The 21225-nt window shown below is 31.5% G+C and overlaps 1 protein-coding gene across 1 annotated transcript; it reads right to left on the bottom strand.

The window, feature by feature from the left end:
• Positions 1 to 2934: 2934 nt before the first annotated feature.
• Positions 2935 to 7317, bottom strand: LOC147386312 (endoglucanase 13-like). Its single transcript, XM_086423179.1, has 6 exons — positions 7066 to 7317; positions 4956 to 5369; positions 4781 to 4867; positions 4384 to 4536; positions 3532 to 3819; positions 2935 to 3379 (listed from the first exon to the last, which is right to left on the bottom strand). The coding sequence occupies exons 1-6, from the start codon at positions 7258 to 7260 to the stop codon at positions 3059 to 3061; spliced, it is 1458 nt and encodes a 485-aa protein (XP_086279305.1). The 5' UTR covers positions 7261 to 7317; the 3' UTR covers positions 2935 to 3058.
• Positions 7318 to 21225: the final 13908 nt, after the last annotated feature.

Here is a 21225-nt window from a genome sequence, read left to right as displayed (position 1 = left end):
AAGGTAGATAAAGAGATGTTGAGTTACAAAATCTTTTTTTTATTTTTTATACGAGACGAGTGGTTGGCAAGTGCAGCCACACACGTATTATGTGGTATTAAACTTTTTTTAATCAATTAAAATAATTATTTTAAAATTTTAAATACTTATATAATAAAACACAACGATGGGTCCAACTCTATTTATAATTGTGGGATATAAACAATTTATTCCAGCTAAAATGGATTAGGGTTCACACTACCCCACTTTATTGCCTTTCCTCATCTTTCTCTTCAACTTTATTTTCTTTCATCTCTTTCCCTTGCTAATTTTAATAATATCTATATAATTTTACTATTTTTCCTTTTTTACATTTAAAAAAAAAATAATATTTCTCTAATTTTATTATCTTTTTCTCTATTACTACTTTACTCCTAAGAGGATGTTTGTGCCAGACTTTAGTATAATCTAATTTATAGAATAATTTACAATTTAATATATTAAAATACTAACTAGGAGAATTTTGGATTTTCATGGTCCTTATCAAGATTTAAAGGGTATTTATACAAGATTCACAATCCAGAGCAATGTCCCATTCCTATAACAACATGCAACATCTACATGGCACGTTTTGGTTGGACACTAAAACATTGGGCTGTATGCAATATAAAAAATGGCTTGGTTAGGAGTCCAATGTCTTTTAAACTCCTACCAAGACATGTAACACATAAACTGTTCCTATTTTATAGGACCGAGACCTTCTTTTATATAATATCAACCATTATCAATGAAGGTGAAAATGATAATTTTTTATATTTAATTTCAACAAATTAACTAACGTGGTTATAAGAGTTATGCTCATTTGTTTAGATTAAAAACTAATAATTAATAATCTTAAATGTATTGTGAGGGTATTTTAAAAGAAAATTTTGGTGGCAACAACTCTCTATCCGGAATTCTTTTATTATATATAATAGTAAAGATATAATGAAGATTAAATTATTAAAAAAATTTAATAATTTTATACACAAACTATAAAATCCAATTGAGTCGATTGAGTTTTGTAAATTTATCAAACGGTCACCATCTCACCCAGTTGCCTCCACGATTGGGATGATTCACCATAGTTATCTCTAGATCTGTTTTAGAGCACGACTCACATAACTCTAATTGATGTTTATTTATAATGGGTTTTGCTGGTTTTTATTGTTTGATGAACTATGGACTCGAACATTCATGACCTCATTTATTTTTTTCTAAACAGAACAAGTTGATTATTAGCCAAAAATGAACGAGTTGGTTTCATGGTTTTCAATCTTGGATTTTTGTCTTATATCGTTAGAGATGACTCGGGTGAGTCTTCAAGTTATCTCAGAGAAGATGATTTTTTTTTCATAGTTTAATTTGTGAATTAAGAAGAAGAAGAACCAAAGAAAGAGAAGAGGATCTCATCTCGTTCATGAATGATGCTTGTCGGATTTAGATGATTTTTAAAACCATGGTTGCCTCTCGTTTCTTATCTTAGTTGACTATTATATCTAATTGTTATGAATAATCTATAAAATGAAACCTAATTGTATAGCCAACTTTACTCTATTTTTGGGGTAGAGAAATTTCCCATCCAACTATAATTATGTGGGAATAAGCATCTCATCTGACTACAGTTTTGTGAGTCCACTTTACTTAATTTGTCATATGTTCTTTTCATCCCTTCAACTTTATTATTTTTTCATATCTCCCTCTCCATTTTTTAATAATATCCCTCAAATTTTACTCTCTCTCTTCTTTTATCTTTTTTCAATAATACTCCTCTAACTTTACTATTTTTCCTCTTTTACTCCTTTAACTTACTTTATTGTCTTTCCTTAGCTCCCACTTTCTTAAGGATACGTATCCAATATTATTATTTTTCCTTTTATACCCTTTTAATCTTAATTTTTTTTTAATAATACATAGTTGTAGAGTCCATTTTGCTACATTTTTTTGGGAGAGTGTAAGAGTTTCATCCAGCTACAATTTTGTGGGCTCCACCGAACTCCACCCGACTTACTTTATTGCATTTTCTTTTCATCCCTTCAGCTATATTGACTTTCCTCTATTATCTTTTTTTTTCAATAATATCCTTTCAATTTTAAAATCTTTCATCTTTTACCCCCTTTTCAATAGTATCTCTCGAATTTTACTATCTTTCCTCTTTAACCCACTTTATTATCTTTTTTCATATTCTCATTTTTAAATAATACATCTCTAACTTTATTATTTTTCTCTTTTACCCCCTTTTCAATAGTACCCCTTAAGCTTTACTATCATTCCTCTTTAACCCACTTTATTGTATTTCGTCATCTTCTCATTTCTTAATAATACCATCTCTAACTTTATTCTCATTCTCTTTTACCTCTTGACATCAATATTTTGGTTATAATACCCTCCAACATTATTATCCCCTTAACCCTAAGGAGTTTAATCTATATAATACAACATAATTGTAGGACCCAATTTCCTATAATTTTTTGAGGAATAAACCTCCCATCAAGCTACAATTTTATGGGGTCTATTACACGCATCACTTTATTGATTTTCCTTTTTACCCCTTCAATCCTCACCCCCTCTCACTATTGGCAATAATATCTCTTCAATTTTACTATCTATCTATCTTCTTTTACGATCATTTCAATAATACCTATCTAATTTTACTATCTTTCCTCTTTTAGTCCTTTAATCCATTTTATTGTCTTCCCTAAATCCCCAATTTCTTAATAATACATCTCAAACTTTATTATTTTTCCTTATTTACCCCTTAACCACAAAGAATTTTTATATTTTGCCACTTTTACCCCTTAGCTCAAAGAGGATGCCCTTGCCATAGGCCCATACATACTCTAGTTGATTATATTGCTAAATAAAACCCTAATCGAAGTCCCACCTAGAATTGGATTTTAAAATGATAACCAACAATTAGTTAGGCTCCACTTGCAACATTTTATTATTCTTGTTTTCCTAAAATTGATTACATCCATTTTGTTCACATTAAAACCATTTGCTCAATTAACATGCATAGCTCAAATTAATTGAACAAAACTTAATAGCTCAGTCTTGCTAAAACCCCAACTAATGGTGCTGTATTAACAGTCGCAGGCTCTGCCTGTTGAAAATTACTTCTTGAGTCTATATATCCATCATCTTGATCTGGACCTCCAACAATCGCCCCCTGCAACAAATTTGGATTGGCAGCCTTCTTGTTGAACCAATTTTCGTAGCCACCTTTGCGTGTCACGAGCGTTGAATCATTCTTAATCGATACAATTGAAGCCCCTCTGTGATGGACTTGTGTAGGATAATTTGATCCCAATCCCACCATGTAGCTCATCTTCTTTGGGTTAGATCCCAAAATATAATCCACCTAAGACATCAAAACAATTTGAAATCAATATATACATGACATTAAAATATAATCTAATCTTTATCAATAAAAATATTACCTAATGTATCTATATACGCACATATTATCCAATACTCAAGTACAATATATTCATAGACATAAATTATGCATACCTGAGATTTGGCAAACGAGATTAGATCGTAAGGCCCAAAGCGACCATAATCTCCACATGGGACATCATTATCCAAAATTGATAGGTAGTCGGCATAAGCGACCAAAACAAACGTAGCAGTTGTGGCGTATTGGAGACCATTCCAAGTCTGCCACCATAACAAACCTCCAGGAGTCATCTTCATATTGTACTCATCTGCTTTCTGAATGCACATGCAGATGAACCTCTCAGCATTTGCCTGATACATATCCAACTCGTCGGACAAATCAAAACTTCCATCCAAGATCATCTGCAAATTATGTAACATGTTACTTAAGGATCATAAATCCAAGTCTTACTAAATTAAGAAAATTAAATAATAGATAAGTAACTATGCCCATGTAATATTTTCAAAATTGTGAAATTCCCATTCCACCACATTATTCATTTTAATTCTTATACCGGTAAATTATCATTTTTGGAATTAAAATATTTCACTTATAGTGTGAAAAGAAAATAAGAACAATACAAGAAGGTATACTAGAGTTTTATTCCCAAATCAAAGCTTTAAAACCCTTTTCAACCCGTTACAAGAAGACATACTAGAAAAAAAGAATATCTAGCTAGCTAATTCATGTAAAACTCTTCCATATTTTTCAATTTATAGTATTCTCCTAAAAGGGAAGTTATCATAGTTGTTAGATTAAAATGACAGTAATAAAAGGCATGTAAATGAAATTAATTATGCTTAAATTGAATAAAACATGTTAATAATCAATCACATATTAAAAGGATCATGGGGGCCAAATGTTGGTAACTAATCAATAAGCATTTATCACAGAGAATGTTAATGGGGTTGATTTATCCATTTTACCTTTGAAACAAGGACCTGTGCACCAAGAAACTTGTCATCCCAAGAGAACATCGCCCTAACGCCACCGATATTATCAGCTGACAAGAGGTACTTCAAGTATTTTTCATCACCAGTAGCTCTGTAGAGCCATGCAGCTGCCCATAGCAATTCATCCTGTTAAAAATTACCAAATGATTAGTATCTCAAATTTGTCAAGTTTCTCTTCATCATAAATTACAATAAATGCATAAATACGTTTATAAAATTATGGAAATCCTTAGATTATTTTTTTATCCCTAATGTGAAGGGTGATATATTGACATAGAATGGTTATCCACACCCCACCAAATATGAATTGGCGTGTTGTAAAAGACAATTGGCGTGGCAAATAGAAACTCCCCTCCCTTCAAATTTTTACCTCATATCCACTGCTTGAGTAAAACTTCCCCACACTTGGGATGCTGTCCTGGTACTTGCCTCGACTATTACGAGCAAACTCAAAAAGCTACAATTTAAGAAAAGAAAGATTTGATTCATTTTTGGTTACATTCATCTAAGATGTAGAACATATTGATTGGATTAGGAAAAAGAACCTGTCTTGCATGGGTGAGTAGTAAGTCTGCATATTGAGCATCCGAATCCTTAAACGCTATCGTAGCTGCAGCTAGAGCTGCAGAGGTTTCACCAGCAAGATCAGACCCTGGATGTTGTTCATCAATCTTAAAGGTGGTCCTTGGTGTGGTCATGTCTTCTGGCCTCATCCAACATTCATGATCAGAGTCACCATCCCCGACTTGACCATAGAGTATATCAGGTGTTGGGTGCGCTTTTAGTATGTAATCTGTACCCCATTTGATGGCTTCCAAGGCATGTGAGAGCTCGGACTTCGTCTTGAGATGGGTCTTGAACTCCACAGCACTCCACGCAAGCATTGTTGTTGTGAATGCCATAGGAAACCCAAACTTTACATTGTCCCCGGAGTCATAATACCCTCCAACAAGGTCAATCTATTACATAAAATGAGAGAAAATTTTAGATTTCATAAACGAAAATGTCAAATTTATTAAGAAAGGGAATTTCGAAAATAATTTTTTTTTTCTATTTTCAAAATTAAAATATATTAAACGAAATGGTAAAAACTAAAAATGCTAAAGAAAAAAAAAAAGCTAATGAAATTATGAAAATTCATATATTAGAAGCTTGAGTTCGGATGAATGAAGGAACAAGATTAGAGGTATGGATGTTTGGCTTATTGAAAACTAGGGGTATTTTCACAATTTTGGATGCATGTTATGATACAACTATTGGGGGCTTATTTTGGTAAAATATTTTATTTCAAAAAATGATAAATATAATTACCATTTTCAAAATTAAAATGAATAGTGTACCTTACTATTAATCATCATTTATACATCAAGAGGAATGTTAGCGTCCAAAACCTTATGAGGATATTAGCATTATTGTTACTCGTTTTATCATTTTGTAAAAAAGATAAGAGTATATTAGTCTTTTTACATAATAAATACTTATTTATTTAATTAATAACTATCTCTTTTATAATAAATGTTAAGAGCATTTAATCTTTAGAATTGAATATCTTGTTTGCAATAAATGATTTAACAATCAATGTAAACAAACATTTATTACATAAAAGACCACCATACCCATATATGTTTTCATTAAAAAACAAAATGAATAGAGGCATTATTGGAAAAATAAAGTGTTGGAGAATGTTAACGTCTTCATAAGGTCTTGGACGTTAGCATTCCCCATACATAAAATTTGAGTTTAACAAATCTTATTCTTCCATACATTTATGTAATAAGTCATGTCTTCTACTAACGAATGTACTTGAATGAATCAAGAGATGTGCTAGAGTGACCTCAACATTGTACCTCATATCTCACTTTCCTAATGGGGAAGTAGGATTGCTATTGATCCAACCTTTGTCCAGAATCCGGTCCGATCCAATCCGAAAAACTAAGCTTTGGATCAAGGATTTTTTATTTTTGGATTGGATTCAGATCATGATTTTAAAATCGATTATATTTCGGATCTTGATCCGATATCAATCTGATCCTATTTGTTTTAAATAAAAACTCATTTTAAGTTAAACCCATCACAAAATTCTTCAACCGAGAGGTTTCCCAAATTGATTTTAAAATCTTCGACTAGATCAGATTGGGTTTGGATTGAAAAAAACTCAATCAGATTGGATTCGTTTCAATAAATGAGTGATCCGATCGGATTTGGTTCATAAGATAAAAATTCATGCTTGATAATGGTATGATACCAATCTGGTACTGAATCGATCCATTGCCAACCCTATGTGGAAGTGTGTAGGAACCATAAATGCTTTTTCATGGAGATCTATGTTCGTACACACTTCAACTCAAGAAAGTTAGATATGAGGTACAATCTTGAGGTCACTTCAGCATTATTCATGGAGTAATAGAAACGACAAAACATGGTTTTAGATATGAGTAATGCTGGAGTGACTTCAATCCACACTTTGCTGATGTGGAGGTATACATGTAGGGAATCATAGATGCTTTCCATCGAGATTTTACTATGATGAAAAGCATTTATGATTCTGTACACAACTCCACATCAGAAGGTGTGAATTGAGGTCATTAAGATTCGCAAATATTTTTAGAATAAGATTTTCATGATGATGATGATGGATTGTCATCAAGTTCTTACGCCAGCATCTTTACCATCTTTTAGACCAGAGTCTCCTCTCCATTGGACCCTTTGATTGGTGGGTAGCTTTCCTGATCTTTGACTCTCAAAATACAATAAAGACATTTTAAGGGCTTGTCCATAGTCCACGGACGCAACTCCATGGAGAAACAATAAGAGAGACAACCCCAACCCAAAGATAATGGTTGAAGCCATGGAAAATTATATTAAAATAGAAAGAAAAAAAAAGAAGAAGATCAAATAAAGAGAAAGATTTAGATGTTCTCCTATGTATTGCTTTAGAAATGGTGAATCAATTTATAGAGAGACCTCTTAAACCAAATTTTCCAATTGAAGGGTTGCTATAGGAAGAAGTTAATGAGGCCAATTATGACTTCTGACCTCACTTCTGTTATTGGAAAATTTTGGTTATTTCTTGTCAGAGTGAGATTATTGAACTAGGGAGTTGGTTAAGCCTTGTTTATGAGTAATTAATAGTCTATGGGCCCCACTGAAACGTGATTTCTGTTTAATCCACACTTTGAGGAGTTGATCCTCTAGATCCCTTTAGTATTTTTATACGGTCAAGAAAGCACCATGTCAATAACAAGACACTAACACTTAGGGCTGCAAATTGGGTTCGCTGGCCCAATCTCAACCAGTTAGCCTGGGCCAAGTTATAAACTTGAACATGAGTTGGGCTTGGGTTAGAATAACTCAACTGGACCTAAATTTCTGTTGAGTTCAGGTTCAGGGTTCGGACAACCCAGCCCAATCCGAACCCGAGACTAAATATACTACTACAAAAAAAAATTTAGACATTGTTTTCTTTTAAATACATGAATTTTTAAATCATGCTTGCTTGCACCGCAAACAGCTGTGTGCACAAAACTTTGCATTTGTAGAGTTTCAATATTACTGATTTTTACGTTGTTTTGTTATTGTATTGCTTGGTTGTGTTTGACACAAAATTTTACATTTACTTGGTTATCCACATATGGAAAAAAGGGAAGAAAAAAAAAAACATAACTTTTTTATTTCTTTGAAAACATCCATTTTTTCTTAAAATGATCTTGTTTAAAACCCAATGTCCTGAAATATCTTATTTGATATATATAGTAAATTCAAGGCCAAAAAAATGTAATCAAACAAATGGTTAACATCATCTAATTCAATTTATTTCTCTTCGGTTATGTTTTTTTTCAAGGTCTTTTTAGTAGAACTCAGCTTAAGGTGGGTTCCATTGATGTTTATTTTAGGGAAACAAATTATGTCAATGTCAAGTAATATAATATACTATTCCAGCTATTTTGATAATAACTTGGCCTTGCCGATTCTTCGTTCAATGTCATCTTGAATTTGAGATGATGCAGTGGAATTGACAACAAAGTTTGGATACAAATTAATACACCATAATCTATCATTCCAATCTCTAGTACCTACCCTAAACCAAGGATTAACCAACATCTTTGATAAGAAATCCATTAAGGTTTTAAGTAGTTCTGATTGCATGTGAAACTGATGTGAATTCAACCCATTGAAATTCCTACCCACAACAAAAAAATTAACCAAAACCATGGATAAGAAATTTCAAGATCATTAATGAGAATCCCATTGACTCTTTGCTACACACTAACAACTCTAAATCGTTAGTGTTGTATCTAGGAGTAAGGTTAAAACTTACCTAGAGAGAGATTTCAAATAAAAAGGTCAAGCAAAAAATTGACCCGGGACCTGATCAAAGTTTTATGAGATTTGACAGGCAAGAGGTGGTATTGGTGTCTTTTGGAGGATCTGAGAAAGTTTCTTTGATGGGTATGTGGGAAATGATTTGGCTATTGACATTTGATTCATCTTCTAACAAGGCCTCACCTTTAGAATTAGTGTTGGGTTTTTCATTTCTTGGTTAAAGTTTTAAAAATCATTCTCAATTTGATGACTAACGAGAATGAACACACACACACACACACACAAATGCTAAGTTTCTAAAAATATGTATTTTCTAATTGTTTTATAGAGCACTTAACTGTATTTTCTAATTTAAGAGATACGATTTCTTTATAAAATCATACATAATAGTTAATTATCATACAATACATTTTGTTGATTAAATTGTATGTATTTTCATGAATTTCGAGGGTTTAATTATATGTCTATTTCTTAATATATAAAAAAAACGGAGGGGAATTGTAGATTCAAAGAGTAGAAAAACTACAACAATCAAAATTCAAAGTAAAAAAATACGGTCCAAGAAATTTAATTGTTCTGGATTGACATAATCAAGTTCTAAATCTGTCATGACAAACTGTTTTGCCCATAACTTTTGACCTACTTATCAAAATAAAACGAGATTTAAGGTTAGAAAATTGATTCAAAGGAGAACAAATTCGTATTTCACGAAGAAAATTTAATTCAGAATTTGAATTGGTCAAAAACATGTACAAATCAGAGACTTCAAAACTGTCGCGTTTTACCATTTTGAACGTAATATTTGACTCGATTATTAAAATAAAGAAAATTCAATGGTGTTAAAATTCTAATTGAGAGGAAAACATAATTGTCCTTCATGTAGAAGATCTAATTTAGACGAAAAAGGACAAAAACATGTTGTCAAATCAACCCTACTATTTGTTATGAAAAGACATTAACTTTCTAAATTTTTGGGTTATCTCATGACTTACTCTCATGTCTTTTTCTCTCATAATCTCTTCTTTTTCTCTGTTTATTTTAGGTTTTAATTATTATTTTCTGCAAATTAGAAGAGAAATATTTGTTCAAGATTTTTCCAGAGATCAATAAAAGATAAGTTATTTTTCATATACTTATTTGTTGATTTTCTAGAATGAGTCTTGGCTAATCTCTCGATCCAATCTAAGGAGATTGATAAATCCAAGATGTTTAATTAATTTTATTTTTAATTTTAAATTTCTTGCACGTTTTTCAAGGTTCTTAACATAATTTTTTTCAACAAACTCTATTTCTAAAATTTTATTATTTATTTCTTCTTATTCCTCATCTCGACTATGATCCATTACTAGTGGGGAGAACTTATTATATCAGATGATCCTTCTGATGTAGGATCATAAGTGATAAAAATTTAATTAATTTTTAGATTTATAAATTAAAAAAAAAAAAAAAAAGGCATTTTCATTGTTAAACTTTGCAAATAAAAATCTTTGATGGTTTCTAGATTTCAGTTATTTAAAAAAAAAAAAAAAAACTTAAAAATAAATTGATTTAAATTAATTATCCTTTGTGGATTCAATCTATTTAAATGTTTTCTAATTCAGAGATTTTTTTATTAATTTAATTATTTTTAATAAATTTAGTTTTTCTTCAAAATCATATTCTTTTCCTTTGATTTTTTAAAATATAGAATATTAATCCCCTAATCCTTAGTTGAACAACCCAACTAGCCAATATAAAGTAGGTTTTTTATTTTAATTTTATATTTTGTTATTTAGTTTTCATAGACATCTTACATGACGAACAAATTAATGCCACTACTTTGGATTGGTGAAATTATTTTTTTCGGATGAAGGAAAATTAGGGTATTCTTCTAATTTTCTTAGTTTTTCTTTTTCTTTCTTTCTTTCTTTTAGTTTTTTTTAAAAAAAATTTATTTTACTTTAGTTTTTATTTTAGGTCTTAAAATTTTTCTTTTTATTAAAATAAGCGGATCTTGAAACGGAGTGAAGAAGAAGATCAAATTTTCTTCAAGTACAAATTAAAAGTAAATTATGATTAATTTAGATTTAAAATTTGGAGCAATACCTTTTTACTCGTTATTTACTTTTAATTATCTAGGAAGGTCGGGATTCTAATAGTATTAAGGATGGAGTGATAATGGGATGCAATTGTCAAAACCCCTTGGATTCATACGCCATAATTGGTATTGGTGGTCTGAGTCAACTCAATAAAGCATCCCCCGTCCAGAACAGGAGGTAAGTATCTTTTAACACCTACATCTTCCTATCAATGGGTTAGAGGATACGTCGAGCGCAACGCTATCTTTAGATTAAAGGACACCTCTACGGGGAGGACCCATGATAAGATAAGGGTTGGATTTGATCACCAAGTCTTGCCTTTCAGGTTTAATAAAAATTTACTCACATCACTTAGCAACCTCAATTAAAATTTTCATAATTAAAGATCAAACCTTCAGGCTTATTAGGAGAAGTCCCATTTCGAGTTGTCCCAACAAATTTTCTTTATTTTTAATCGGTGTCTAGCCTTGGCAACAAGGAGGAAAATTGTAAACATGCTTTTAGCACCACCCTTTCCTCTGGTTGACTAAACTGATTGATTTTGGTGTTTGAAATCAAAGTTGGAAAGCTTGTTGTGCAGTTTCGCCTAGTTAGTAATAGTCTAATTACTAAAATCCTATTAGTTGCTAGGTTGTACATTATTTTTCCTTTTTGTGGGTGTTTCAGTACATGCTCGGTATACATAATTTTGGAGACAACATTCTATCGTTGGATCCCAAGATTGAGAGAACTCTCTCTATTATTTGTAAAATCCGAGGTACTACGTTCTTCATGCAAAATATGTAAAATAATCAAGGTAATCCCGTTGATAGAGTGCACATTGCATTAACAAGAGATAAGACCATACATTAGCTATTGGCTCCCATATTGATGCATCCTTCCTCTTATATAGTTCTATCTCGAATTGAAGCACACAATTTTGAAGTAAACTCGGCTACTATTAACATCCTGCCCAAATTTCATGGACTAGAGAATGAGAAACCCTATACATATCTCGGCAAGTTCTTGATAATCTATAACACTTCAAGAAAAAGAACTTGGATGATAAGAGTGTAAAGTTGCGCATGTTCCATCTTACATTGAGGATCATTCAACTGCATGGTTCAACTCACTCACTCCAAATTTCATCTACACATGGGATCAACTCTCAAATAGGTTCATAGCCAAATATTGTCTAGTGGACAAAATTGAGAGGATTAGGAAAACCATTAGAATCATTAGAAGAAGTTCCAATGAGAAATTCACCCAAACTTGGGAGAGATTCTAGGACTTATAGGTTAAGTTCCCGCACCACGGGCTTAAAAAATGTAGCTAATCTACTCATTTTACAAGGGCTTACCAATAACACAAAAAATCTTAATCAAGTCCATGTATAAGGGAAAATTCCTATACTAAACTTTTAATTAGGTTTACACATTTTTTGTCGAATTAGCCAAGAGCATTAAGAGTTGGATTAGTGCAGGACAAAGAATATGATAAAGGGATTTGTGAACTTGAAGGCCAAGTATCTATGAGGTCAAGTCTGAAAATCAATAATTTAGTGGAGTCTATAATTTAACTCGGAAAATCAATACCCTTGCTATTTCATCTCTACCCACAGTTCAGCTCCAAAAAACCAACTCTGTTATAAACATAGGGAGTGAACATCGAATCATATCCATTTTATGTGAAAGCACTGAACACACAGTCGAGTACTATCTAAACTTTTCCACAAGTAAGGTTGAGCATGCCAATGACATCAACTCATAAAGTACATTTAGGAAACCCATGTCTAACTCTTATAGCCAAACATACCACCCTAATATTAGGTCTCTTCCCAACTTTTCTTATCGATAGAATGATCCTAGTTAAACTCTTTGTGGTATCCATTTACACATAAACTCTTTGAATGGTGGCGACTCCTAAACTTATTATAGATGTGGATCAATCATTCTTTTGAACCTCACGTATCTACAACATAATTTTATGTGTTTTGCGATTAGATTGCTTGGTTGCGGCTGATGCAAAATTTTACGTTTGCTTGGTTATCCAGATACTTTAAAAAAAAAAAAACACACACACAATTTTTTATTTATTTGAAAAAATTCATTTTTTTTTAAAAATAATTTTGTTTAAAACCTAATGTCCTAAATATCCTAATATGATCAATATAGTAAATTCAAGGCCAAAAGAATGTAATCAAACAAATGGTTAAGATCATCTAATTCAATTGATTTCTCTTTAGTTATGTTTTTGCTCGAGGTCATTTTAGTAGAACTCCACTTAAGATGGGTTCCATTGATCATTTTAGGGAAATAGGTTATGTTGATGTCAAATTGTATAATATACTATTCCAGCTATTGTGATCCTAACTTGACCTTGTTGATTCTTCTCTCAATGTCATGTCGAGTTTGAGACAATGCAGTGGCATTAACAACAAAGTTTGGATACAAATTAGTACACAATAATCAGTCATTCCAATCTCTAGTTACTACCCTAAACTAGTGATTAACCAAAATCTTTGGTAAGAAATTAGTTTAGGTTTTAATTAGTTCTGATTAGATGTGAAACTGAAGTGAATTCAACCCATTGAAATCTGTACCCACAAAACAAAATTAACCAAAACCATGGATAAGAAATTTCAAGCCCATTAATAATAATCCCACTGATCTTTGCTATACCTTAATAACTCTCTATCATTAGTGTTGTATCTAGGAGTAAGATTAAGACTTACTCAAAGGGAGATTTTGACCCAGTCGAGACCTTATGGAAGCTCAATGAGATTTGCATGGTAGAAGGAGGTGCTATTGGTGTTTTTTAGTGGATCTGAGAAGATTTCTTGGATGGATATATGGGAAGTGACTTGGCTACTGACATTTGATTCGTATTCTAACAAGGCCTCTCCTTTACAATTAGTGTTGGCTTTTTTCATTTCTTGGTTAAAGGTTTAGAAACCATTCCCAATTTGATGATTAACGAGAATGCACAGAGAGAGAGGGGGGAGAGACATACCCAGTTCAGTGAGAGAGATAAAGGGGCAATGAGATCTCCACAAATTTTATGTCATTTGGGAGACATTTTTTACAAAACTGCACACTTTTTACGAGTGTGCCCACACAACATTAACCAGTCAAGCAACTGTAATTCTGGAAACATGATAGATGTTTGTATTTGCAACTGTTTGTGGTGCAAACAAGCAGGGACTACATTTTTTGCAGGTGGGGTATTGAGCAAAAAAGTATGGGACTTTAGACATCGGTTTATGTTTAATCTTTAAACATCGGTTTGTGAAAAATCAATGTCTAAAAATTGCCTTTTACAAGTACTTTTTCATCCTAAAAATAGACATCACTTTCTTATAAACATCATTTAAAAAGATATGTCTAAAGTTTTTTTGCTAGTAGTAATATATAAAGATCTTTATATTAATTATTTGTATATTTTTATTTATTTTTAAAGTATTCTCTAATTATTTCTTGTTCAGGATATAAATTTTTATTTATATAAATTTCATTTCTTGCTTAAGATATAAATTTTCTTTACTAATCAAAATAAAATTAGGTTTGTTCAACGAACCGAATCTGTCCGACCTGCTTGAAACTACATAACTCGGGCTAACCCAAGTTTAATTCGTGTTTAGAAGCTCAAGCTCTTGTTGAAGGCTTTGCCACATGAATTGAGCCCAATTTGACCATCTAACCTACCCAGGTTGGAGCCCTACAAACATTACTCAATTTAAATTTGGGAGTGTAGTGATTAGATTCTTAGATAGAATCGACTGTTGCATGATACAGAGTCGCCGCCAATCATGGAGTTAATTGGGTGTGAATGGCCACCTGATTTGATTTGAGATTTTGAAATTGATTTATTTTCTGGGGAGTTAACTCCAAAGGAAATGTTACAAATTAGAGATTTGGGTTTAAAGATTCAGTTGTGACTCGGTATCATTTATGGTCGAGTTCATTGGATTAAGGTGTTTTGGTAATTATGGGAAGTTATTGCAAATTTTTTTGAAGGTTATATTTTATCTCAATTATCATTTTCATGTGTCTTGGGATGTCTTCCTAATCATAATGTGGTTCCTAAGTGAGTTTCAAGCGTCAGGAGTATTTTTGTTATTTTTCAAATTTTCAATTTTGGCACGAAGCTTAGTTTGGTCCTAGAATAATGATTTTTATGTCTCAAATACTTGGTTTTCTAACATAACTTGGTATTTAATCCTATCTTCAGTGTCAAATAAAGTAAAAAAAAAAAAAAAACCATTATTCTAAAAAATTTAGAATGCAAGTAAATAAAGTATCTACATTATGAATTTAAATTACATAAGTAAAGAAATTAAAGACAACATATTCTAATACTCTCAAAGAGCTTATTAAGGACTTATTGGAGGAGATCACCTCTAGGAGGGATTACTCTTTACCCCAAACCTCTAGATTAAAGATTAGATATCTACATTATTAAAGAAATATAAATGAAAATTTGAAATTAAACAACTAAAGTAAAGAATGGGGTTGTGGTAGAACTTCTCTCACCTTACTCTTCTTCTTTTCTTTTTATTTCTTGGGGTTTTCTTCTTGAGATAATTTAGACAAAATTTTGGGATGTCTAAGGAGCTCTGAGAAATGATTTTAATAGAATTTTGGAACTCTAATTCTTCCTCTCCTCTTTTGACTTGAATGGGTTTTCTATTTCTAAGACTTTGGGGGTAAACTTATCCTAAAACCTTGATATCCTAAATATTCTAGGAAAAATATTTTGGAAAAATATCAATTTCACTTTCTAACATTGGCATTAATAGTCTTTAACCTCTTATAGAGTCACACCAATCTTGATTATCAAATAATAGGATAGTCTTTGCACCCAAAATTCTAGAGAATTCTTACTGGGGGTAAAATAATCCTAGACCTTATGATTTGGGTCAATTGTGAGAAATCTAAGTCAAATGGCATGTAATTTGATGAAGGTTTTTTTTTTTTTTGTAACTTCCTTAGGCTAATACAAAGGTCTTTGGACACAAATACTAAAGACTTCTTGAAGTTAGATAAGATGGTCATAAGATTTACAAAGTGGTCAATTTACCATGAATGTCATAAAATCCTTTGGATATTTAAAAAATGTTAAAAATGTAGAAGAATTTGACCCTAATGTGTCTCAACAAACCAATGTTAGAGGAGGTAATTATACTTAAGTGGGACCAAACAAGAGCTTTGGTCAATTTTAGGAGAATAAGACAATTACCATAAGGTCTTTGGTGGGGGAGATTTGAAAATTTAAAGCATGGGTAGAAAAAGGATTAGGGAGGATTTTCTTGGAGAATAAATCATCCAGAAATGGTTTTAGAAAGTCATTTCTTGTGAAGAATCTTGTGCACACATGAGATTTCTAACTACCTAACTAAATTTGATGTATCCTAGGTACGATCAGAAAAAATTATGTCTAGCCATATTTGAAATAAGGCCAGTATAATTTTAAGCTTGCACATCACAAAAGTAAGTTAAGTACAAAAAATGGCTTGGCCATATGATCTGTACAGCCATGCAAAACTATGTTTGGCCGTACAAACCATATGGCCAAGCAAAATTTGATTTTTAATTATCAAAATTGATCATTTTTTATTGGTCCAAGTGGGTCCCATTTTTTTTATCGAAATTCTCTCAATTTGATCATCGATGCATGGATTCGAATGAGCTCTCAGGCTTATTCGATCAAATCGGGGTGTCTACAAACTCTATGTATCAAATCATTTGAATTACATTTTTTTCAAACATTAACTCCAAATGCTAAGATATTCTTCTGCAATATTTATTTCTTTATGATTGTTAACTAATCGATTATAAATCTCTATAAGTATTTTTTTTTTTTTTTACTCAATTGGGTGATGTCCATTGCATATTATCACATAAATAATATATAACAAAAAATAAAACCTTGACAAGCAAAGGTCGATCCACAAAGACAATAATGATTTAAAATTTTAACTTAAAATGATCAGGGTTAAAATAGCTAATGAAAACCTATTTGTTGAAGATTAAACTATTTGAAAACAACAAAAATAGCAAGATATGAGATTGCAGTGTAAAAAGATTTAGATTGGTCAAATCGACCAAAAACAATCAATCTTATTTGATTGTTTGAGTTTGATTTTTATCTCGATCCAACCAACAATCTTATATTTTTGGATCAGAAGATTGGATCTTTTTAAGCACAGATAATAAATCAAAATATGTGATTAATCTTAAATAATCAAAATCATTAACTACTTAATTCATTCTAAACAAAACATGATATAGCTTGAACTAATATAAGTCTAAATCATCTAAATTAGAATAATTTAAGATAGATATACTCATTAATTACTAAAATATCATCACATAAATATTTGAAGCATAAAACACAAACACAGATCAACTGGATAAAATTATCTTGTTCATGGCTTCCTTAACCTCTCTAATGAAGGGTCTAGCCATGGATCATTACAAGGAAAACAAAAGCATACATTAAAAATAGAAAATAAAATAAAAGAGATGAGAGGGAGAGGAAAAATGCTTCGTTTATTGATTCTTGGTCTGAATCTAGTAGTTGCTCCTTTGATTAGCTTCAAAATAAAAGTTATCGAGAAACTAAAAAACTAAAAGTTAATACTAAAATTGAAAAAGGAGAGAGAGATCTGGATATTTCAGGCTTAGTTTCTCTTTATAAAGTAATTAGGGTTCATCTCCAATCTAAATTTCCATGGCATCACAAAACCAAACCTAGTTGTTTGCGTTTTTTCCTTATGTAACCAACACGTCAATGCAAAATTTTTACGTAAATCATCATCATAGCTGCGCAGCCATACCCATTCACCGCGTCACGGCCATAGTGGGCTAGATGGGCCTGGATCTTGGACTAGATCCTGACTGTGGGTTCTTGAATGTAATGGACTCTCGCAAATCTCCTCTATTGCTCATGTTTTTGACCTATCATAAATAAATTACTTTAATTAGGCCTAATTCATAATAAATACGAAAATAATACATAAATGGGAGTTATGCGTGCATTATGCCAATTTAGGAGATTTATCATAGAATTTTCCTTACAGTCTTTATAAATCGGGCCCCAGAAACGACTTTCTGAGCCCTGATCAAGTACCCAAAGCACTCAATAAAGTATTCTTTTTAATTTCAAATCAAATCAACCCTTAGTGAATTTGAGGTCATAAACTTTGGATTCAATTGCTTTGAATATTCTTCCTCAATGCTTCTTATTTAAGATTTTTTCTTATTCTGCCTCAACTTGATATTATGTGCTGCTGCAATATGCAGAGTGGTGGACAAAAATATTTATTTGTTGGATTTGATAATGCAATGGTTGTTGGTCTGCGAGGCCCAACTAATCTTCTTGGGCATCCAACAAATCAACTATTAGTTGACATAGATTATTACCTCATTAAGGATCGCAAGTCCTTAAGTAATCAATTATTAAAGACTCATTAAAGATATAAATCTACATATTCTTTCATAAGCATTCAGGGCGGACTCGATACAAGTTGAGGCCTAAGGCAAACTTTTATAATTAGGCCTTTTTGATATTTAAAATATGGGTCAGGATCAATGGACATATGAAAAAACATATGTAAAAACAATTTAACATTAATAAAATTTTAAAATATGGGTTAGAAGTTTCGGATTGAGCTGATTTTTTGTGAGGATAATCTCTATGATGGGAAGATCATCCGGAAAAAAAAATCAGTCCAATCTGAAACATCTAACCCCATTAAAAGTGATTTAGAATGTGGACCGTCGATTTTTTGTCAATTTTTGCCAATAATTTGTAAATCACTTTTGATGGATTTAGAAGTTTCAGATTGAGCTGATTTTTTATGAGGATGATCTTCTCATCATGGTGACCATCCACGCAAAAAATCAGCTCAATCCAAAATCTCTAACCCATATTTTGAAAAACCATTGTTTTTTACATATGTCCCATGAACCGCCCACTTAAAATATTAATATAAATAAGAACAAATTATTTAAATAAAAAATATTTATATTATTTTTTGAGATACATAGTTACTAATTATGCTTTTACATTTAAATTTTGCTAATATATCCTGTTCAAGGTTTCAAAGATTTTTTTTATTTTAAATTTCAAGATAGGGTTTGTTTTAAAAAATTTGTGGAAGCTAACCTTTTTTTTGAGAATACAATCCAACATAGGTGGAATTTGAGTATTTTTTAAAAACTTTAAATGGAATAAGCTAATTTTATTTTAGCCTAAATGGATGGTGGGTGGATTTTTTTTTATTGTTATTATTATTATTTCAAGTTTAAAGTTAGGGTTTTCAAAATTTTGAAAACTAACCATATTTTGGAAAATACGATCCAATGTCGGTGAATTTGAATGTTTATTATTATTTTAACTTTAAATGTAATAGGTTTATTTTTCTAAGTGGATACAATCCAACGTGGACGGTTTTTTTCTTTTTCTCTTTTTTTTAATAAAAATTTCAAGATGGGATTGTTTAAAATTGTTGTAATGATTTTCTAACTCAACTATGAAAGATAACTCAAAAACTCAATGACATGGCATATGCAAGAACCGTAGATTTTTCCTCGGGATATACAACTGCACTTCCCCGTAAACATGTGTAGTTATGTATCTCAAAGTGAAAAAATCTATGATTATTGCACATTCCATGTCAGGGAGTTTTTGAGTTATTATGTTAGATTAGAAAATCAGCACTTTTAAAATTGTTACGAAATTAACAATATTTTGGGTATAAACGTTGGATTTGAGGTTTTTTTTTTTTTTTTTTTTGAGAAATATTTTCCTTACTAACATAGTAGAATTTTAGGCCTTACTAAGGTTGATTTGGCCCAAATGAATTATCACATTAGAAATCCAACGCCACGACCCTCTAGATTTCATAGAAAAAATAGGATAAAACAAATTAATTTTTCAAAAACTATTTTCTTTTGGGCATGATCCAAGGTTTTGAAAATAAACGGCTACCAAACTTCGACATAACTCTCAAATTTAAAATTAAAATTCAATGGTAAAAATAAAATTATATTTAGAATTTTTTGTTTTCAAAGTTCATAGAGTTGTCGTCTGCAATCATGCAGTCTCGGATCATTTTTTGGATGCCACAAAGTGATCCCAAAGACCCTTAGTAAGGGTGAAATCCTTATCAACTTAGTAAGGTTAGTTGGACTCCTCTTATTTTCTTAACTTGATGGAACGTGCAAGAGAGATAGAGATGAAAGAACCAGACAATTACCGTAAATGTGTGTTATTTGAAATTCGGACACATGAGGACTCAATGCATTTAGGTATGTAAGGAATAACACTTTGAAGGCCGACCACTACATAGGAGCGATAGCGAAGCCAAGCCGTAAAAAGGCGAGCAGCCCTTATAGCAATAGCAAACGGCCTACTTATAGCCCCATTTTTCCCCTTTATTCGGGGACTTCAACGGGCCTTACAAGCTCATAAAATGGCAATTCTTCACGTTTTAAACCCGGAGACCAGAGCTAGTGACCAAGAAAGACCCAAATCAAATAGAGAAAGAATGGACTTCACCTATAGAACAACAGGGAATTCAAAGCCGAAAACTGAAAGATAATGGAAAGTGGATTAGAACCCCCCATCCTGCCAAGGCGGGGGAACAAACCCATGCCCAGAAACTCAATAAAAAAAACAACCGATCTTGCGATAGAAAAACAGTAGATCTTGCGACAGAAAACAGCGGATCTTGCGCAAGGACACGACACTCGGAAGTAAACTTGACTCAAATCTCCATTAAATTGAAAAACTTGGAAACTTGTGAGTTGAATAAAAATATATTAATATTATGAATATTTAAAAAAAAAATTATAATAAATAAAAAATATATTTTGCTCCCCACAAAAATTATTTTATATAACCAAATAACTTAGGTAAGTTTTTGGAGTTACTTGGTACAATTTTTTAGTTTATTCCAATAAGTTAACTCGAAACTTTGGTTCCACTAAGTTTGGTGTCAAATCATTAACAAGTCCAATCGAGTTGATAGCAATCTATAGAACTTGGTTGTTTGAGTCAACTCGATTAGAATTTGTAGTGACTAGGGCCCAAACTCAATGGAATCAACTTGCAAAGTCAACTCAAAAATGCACTTAATAAGGTCAAAATTTAGATCAAGTTATTTGGTTATTTATAATATTTTTTGTGGGGAAAATATATTTTTTTAATGTTAAAAATATATTTTAATTTTTATAAATCTAATATAATTTAATTTGCCTCATTTGAATCCACTTTGGATTTTCAAGCTGGTACGATTTGATGTGATCTAACTATTTTAGATCTTACATCAGTCTACCGACACATTCAATTGGATGATCATCATCATCCCATCAATATCATCATTGCATCATAAGAAGGTAAGATGATTAGTTTTGAAAAGAAAAAATAA

The sequence above is a fragment of the Akebia trifoliata genome, chromosome 14 (genome assembly GCF_017979445.1).
Source record: "Akebia trifoliata isolate Shusen 1 chromosome 14, ASM1797944v1, whole genome shotgun sequence".
In the NCBI taxonomy this organism is placed as follows: domain Eukaryota; kingdom Viridiplantae; phylum Streptophyta; class Magnoliopsida; order Ranunculales; family Lardizabalaceae; genus Akebia; species Akebia trifoliata.
This window is presented reverse-complemented; position numbering and strand designations above follow the sequence as displayed.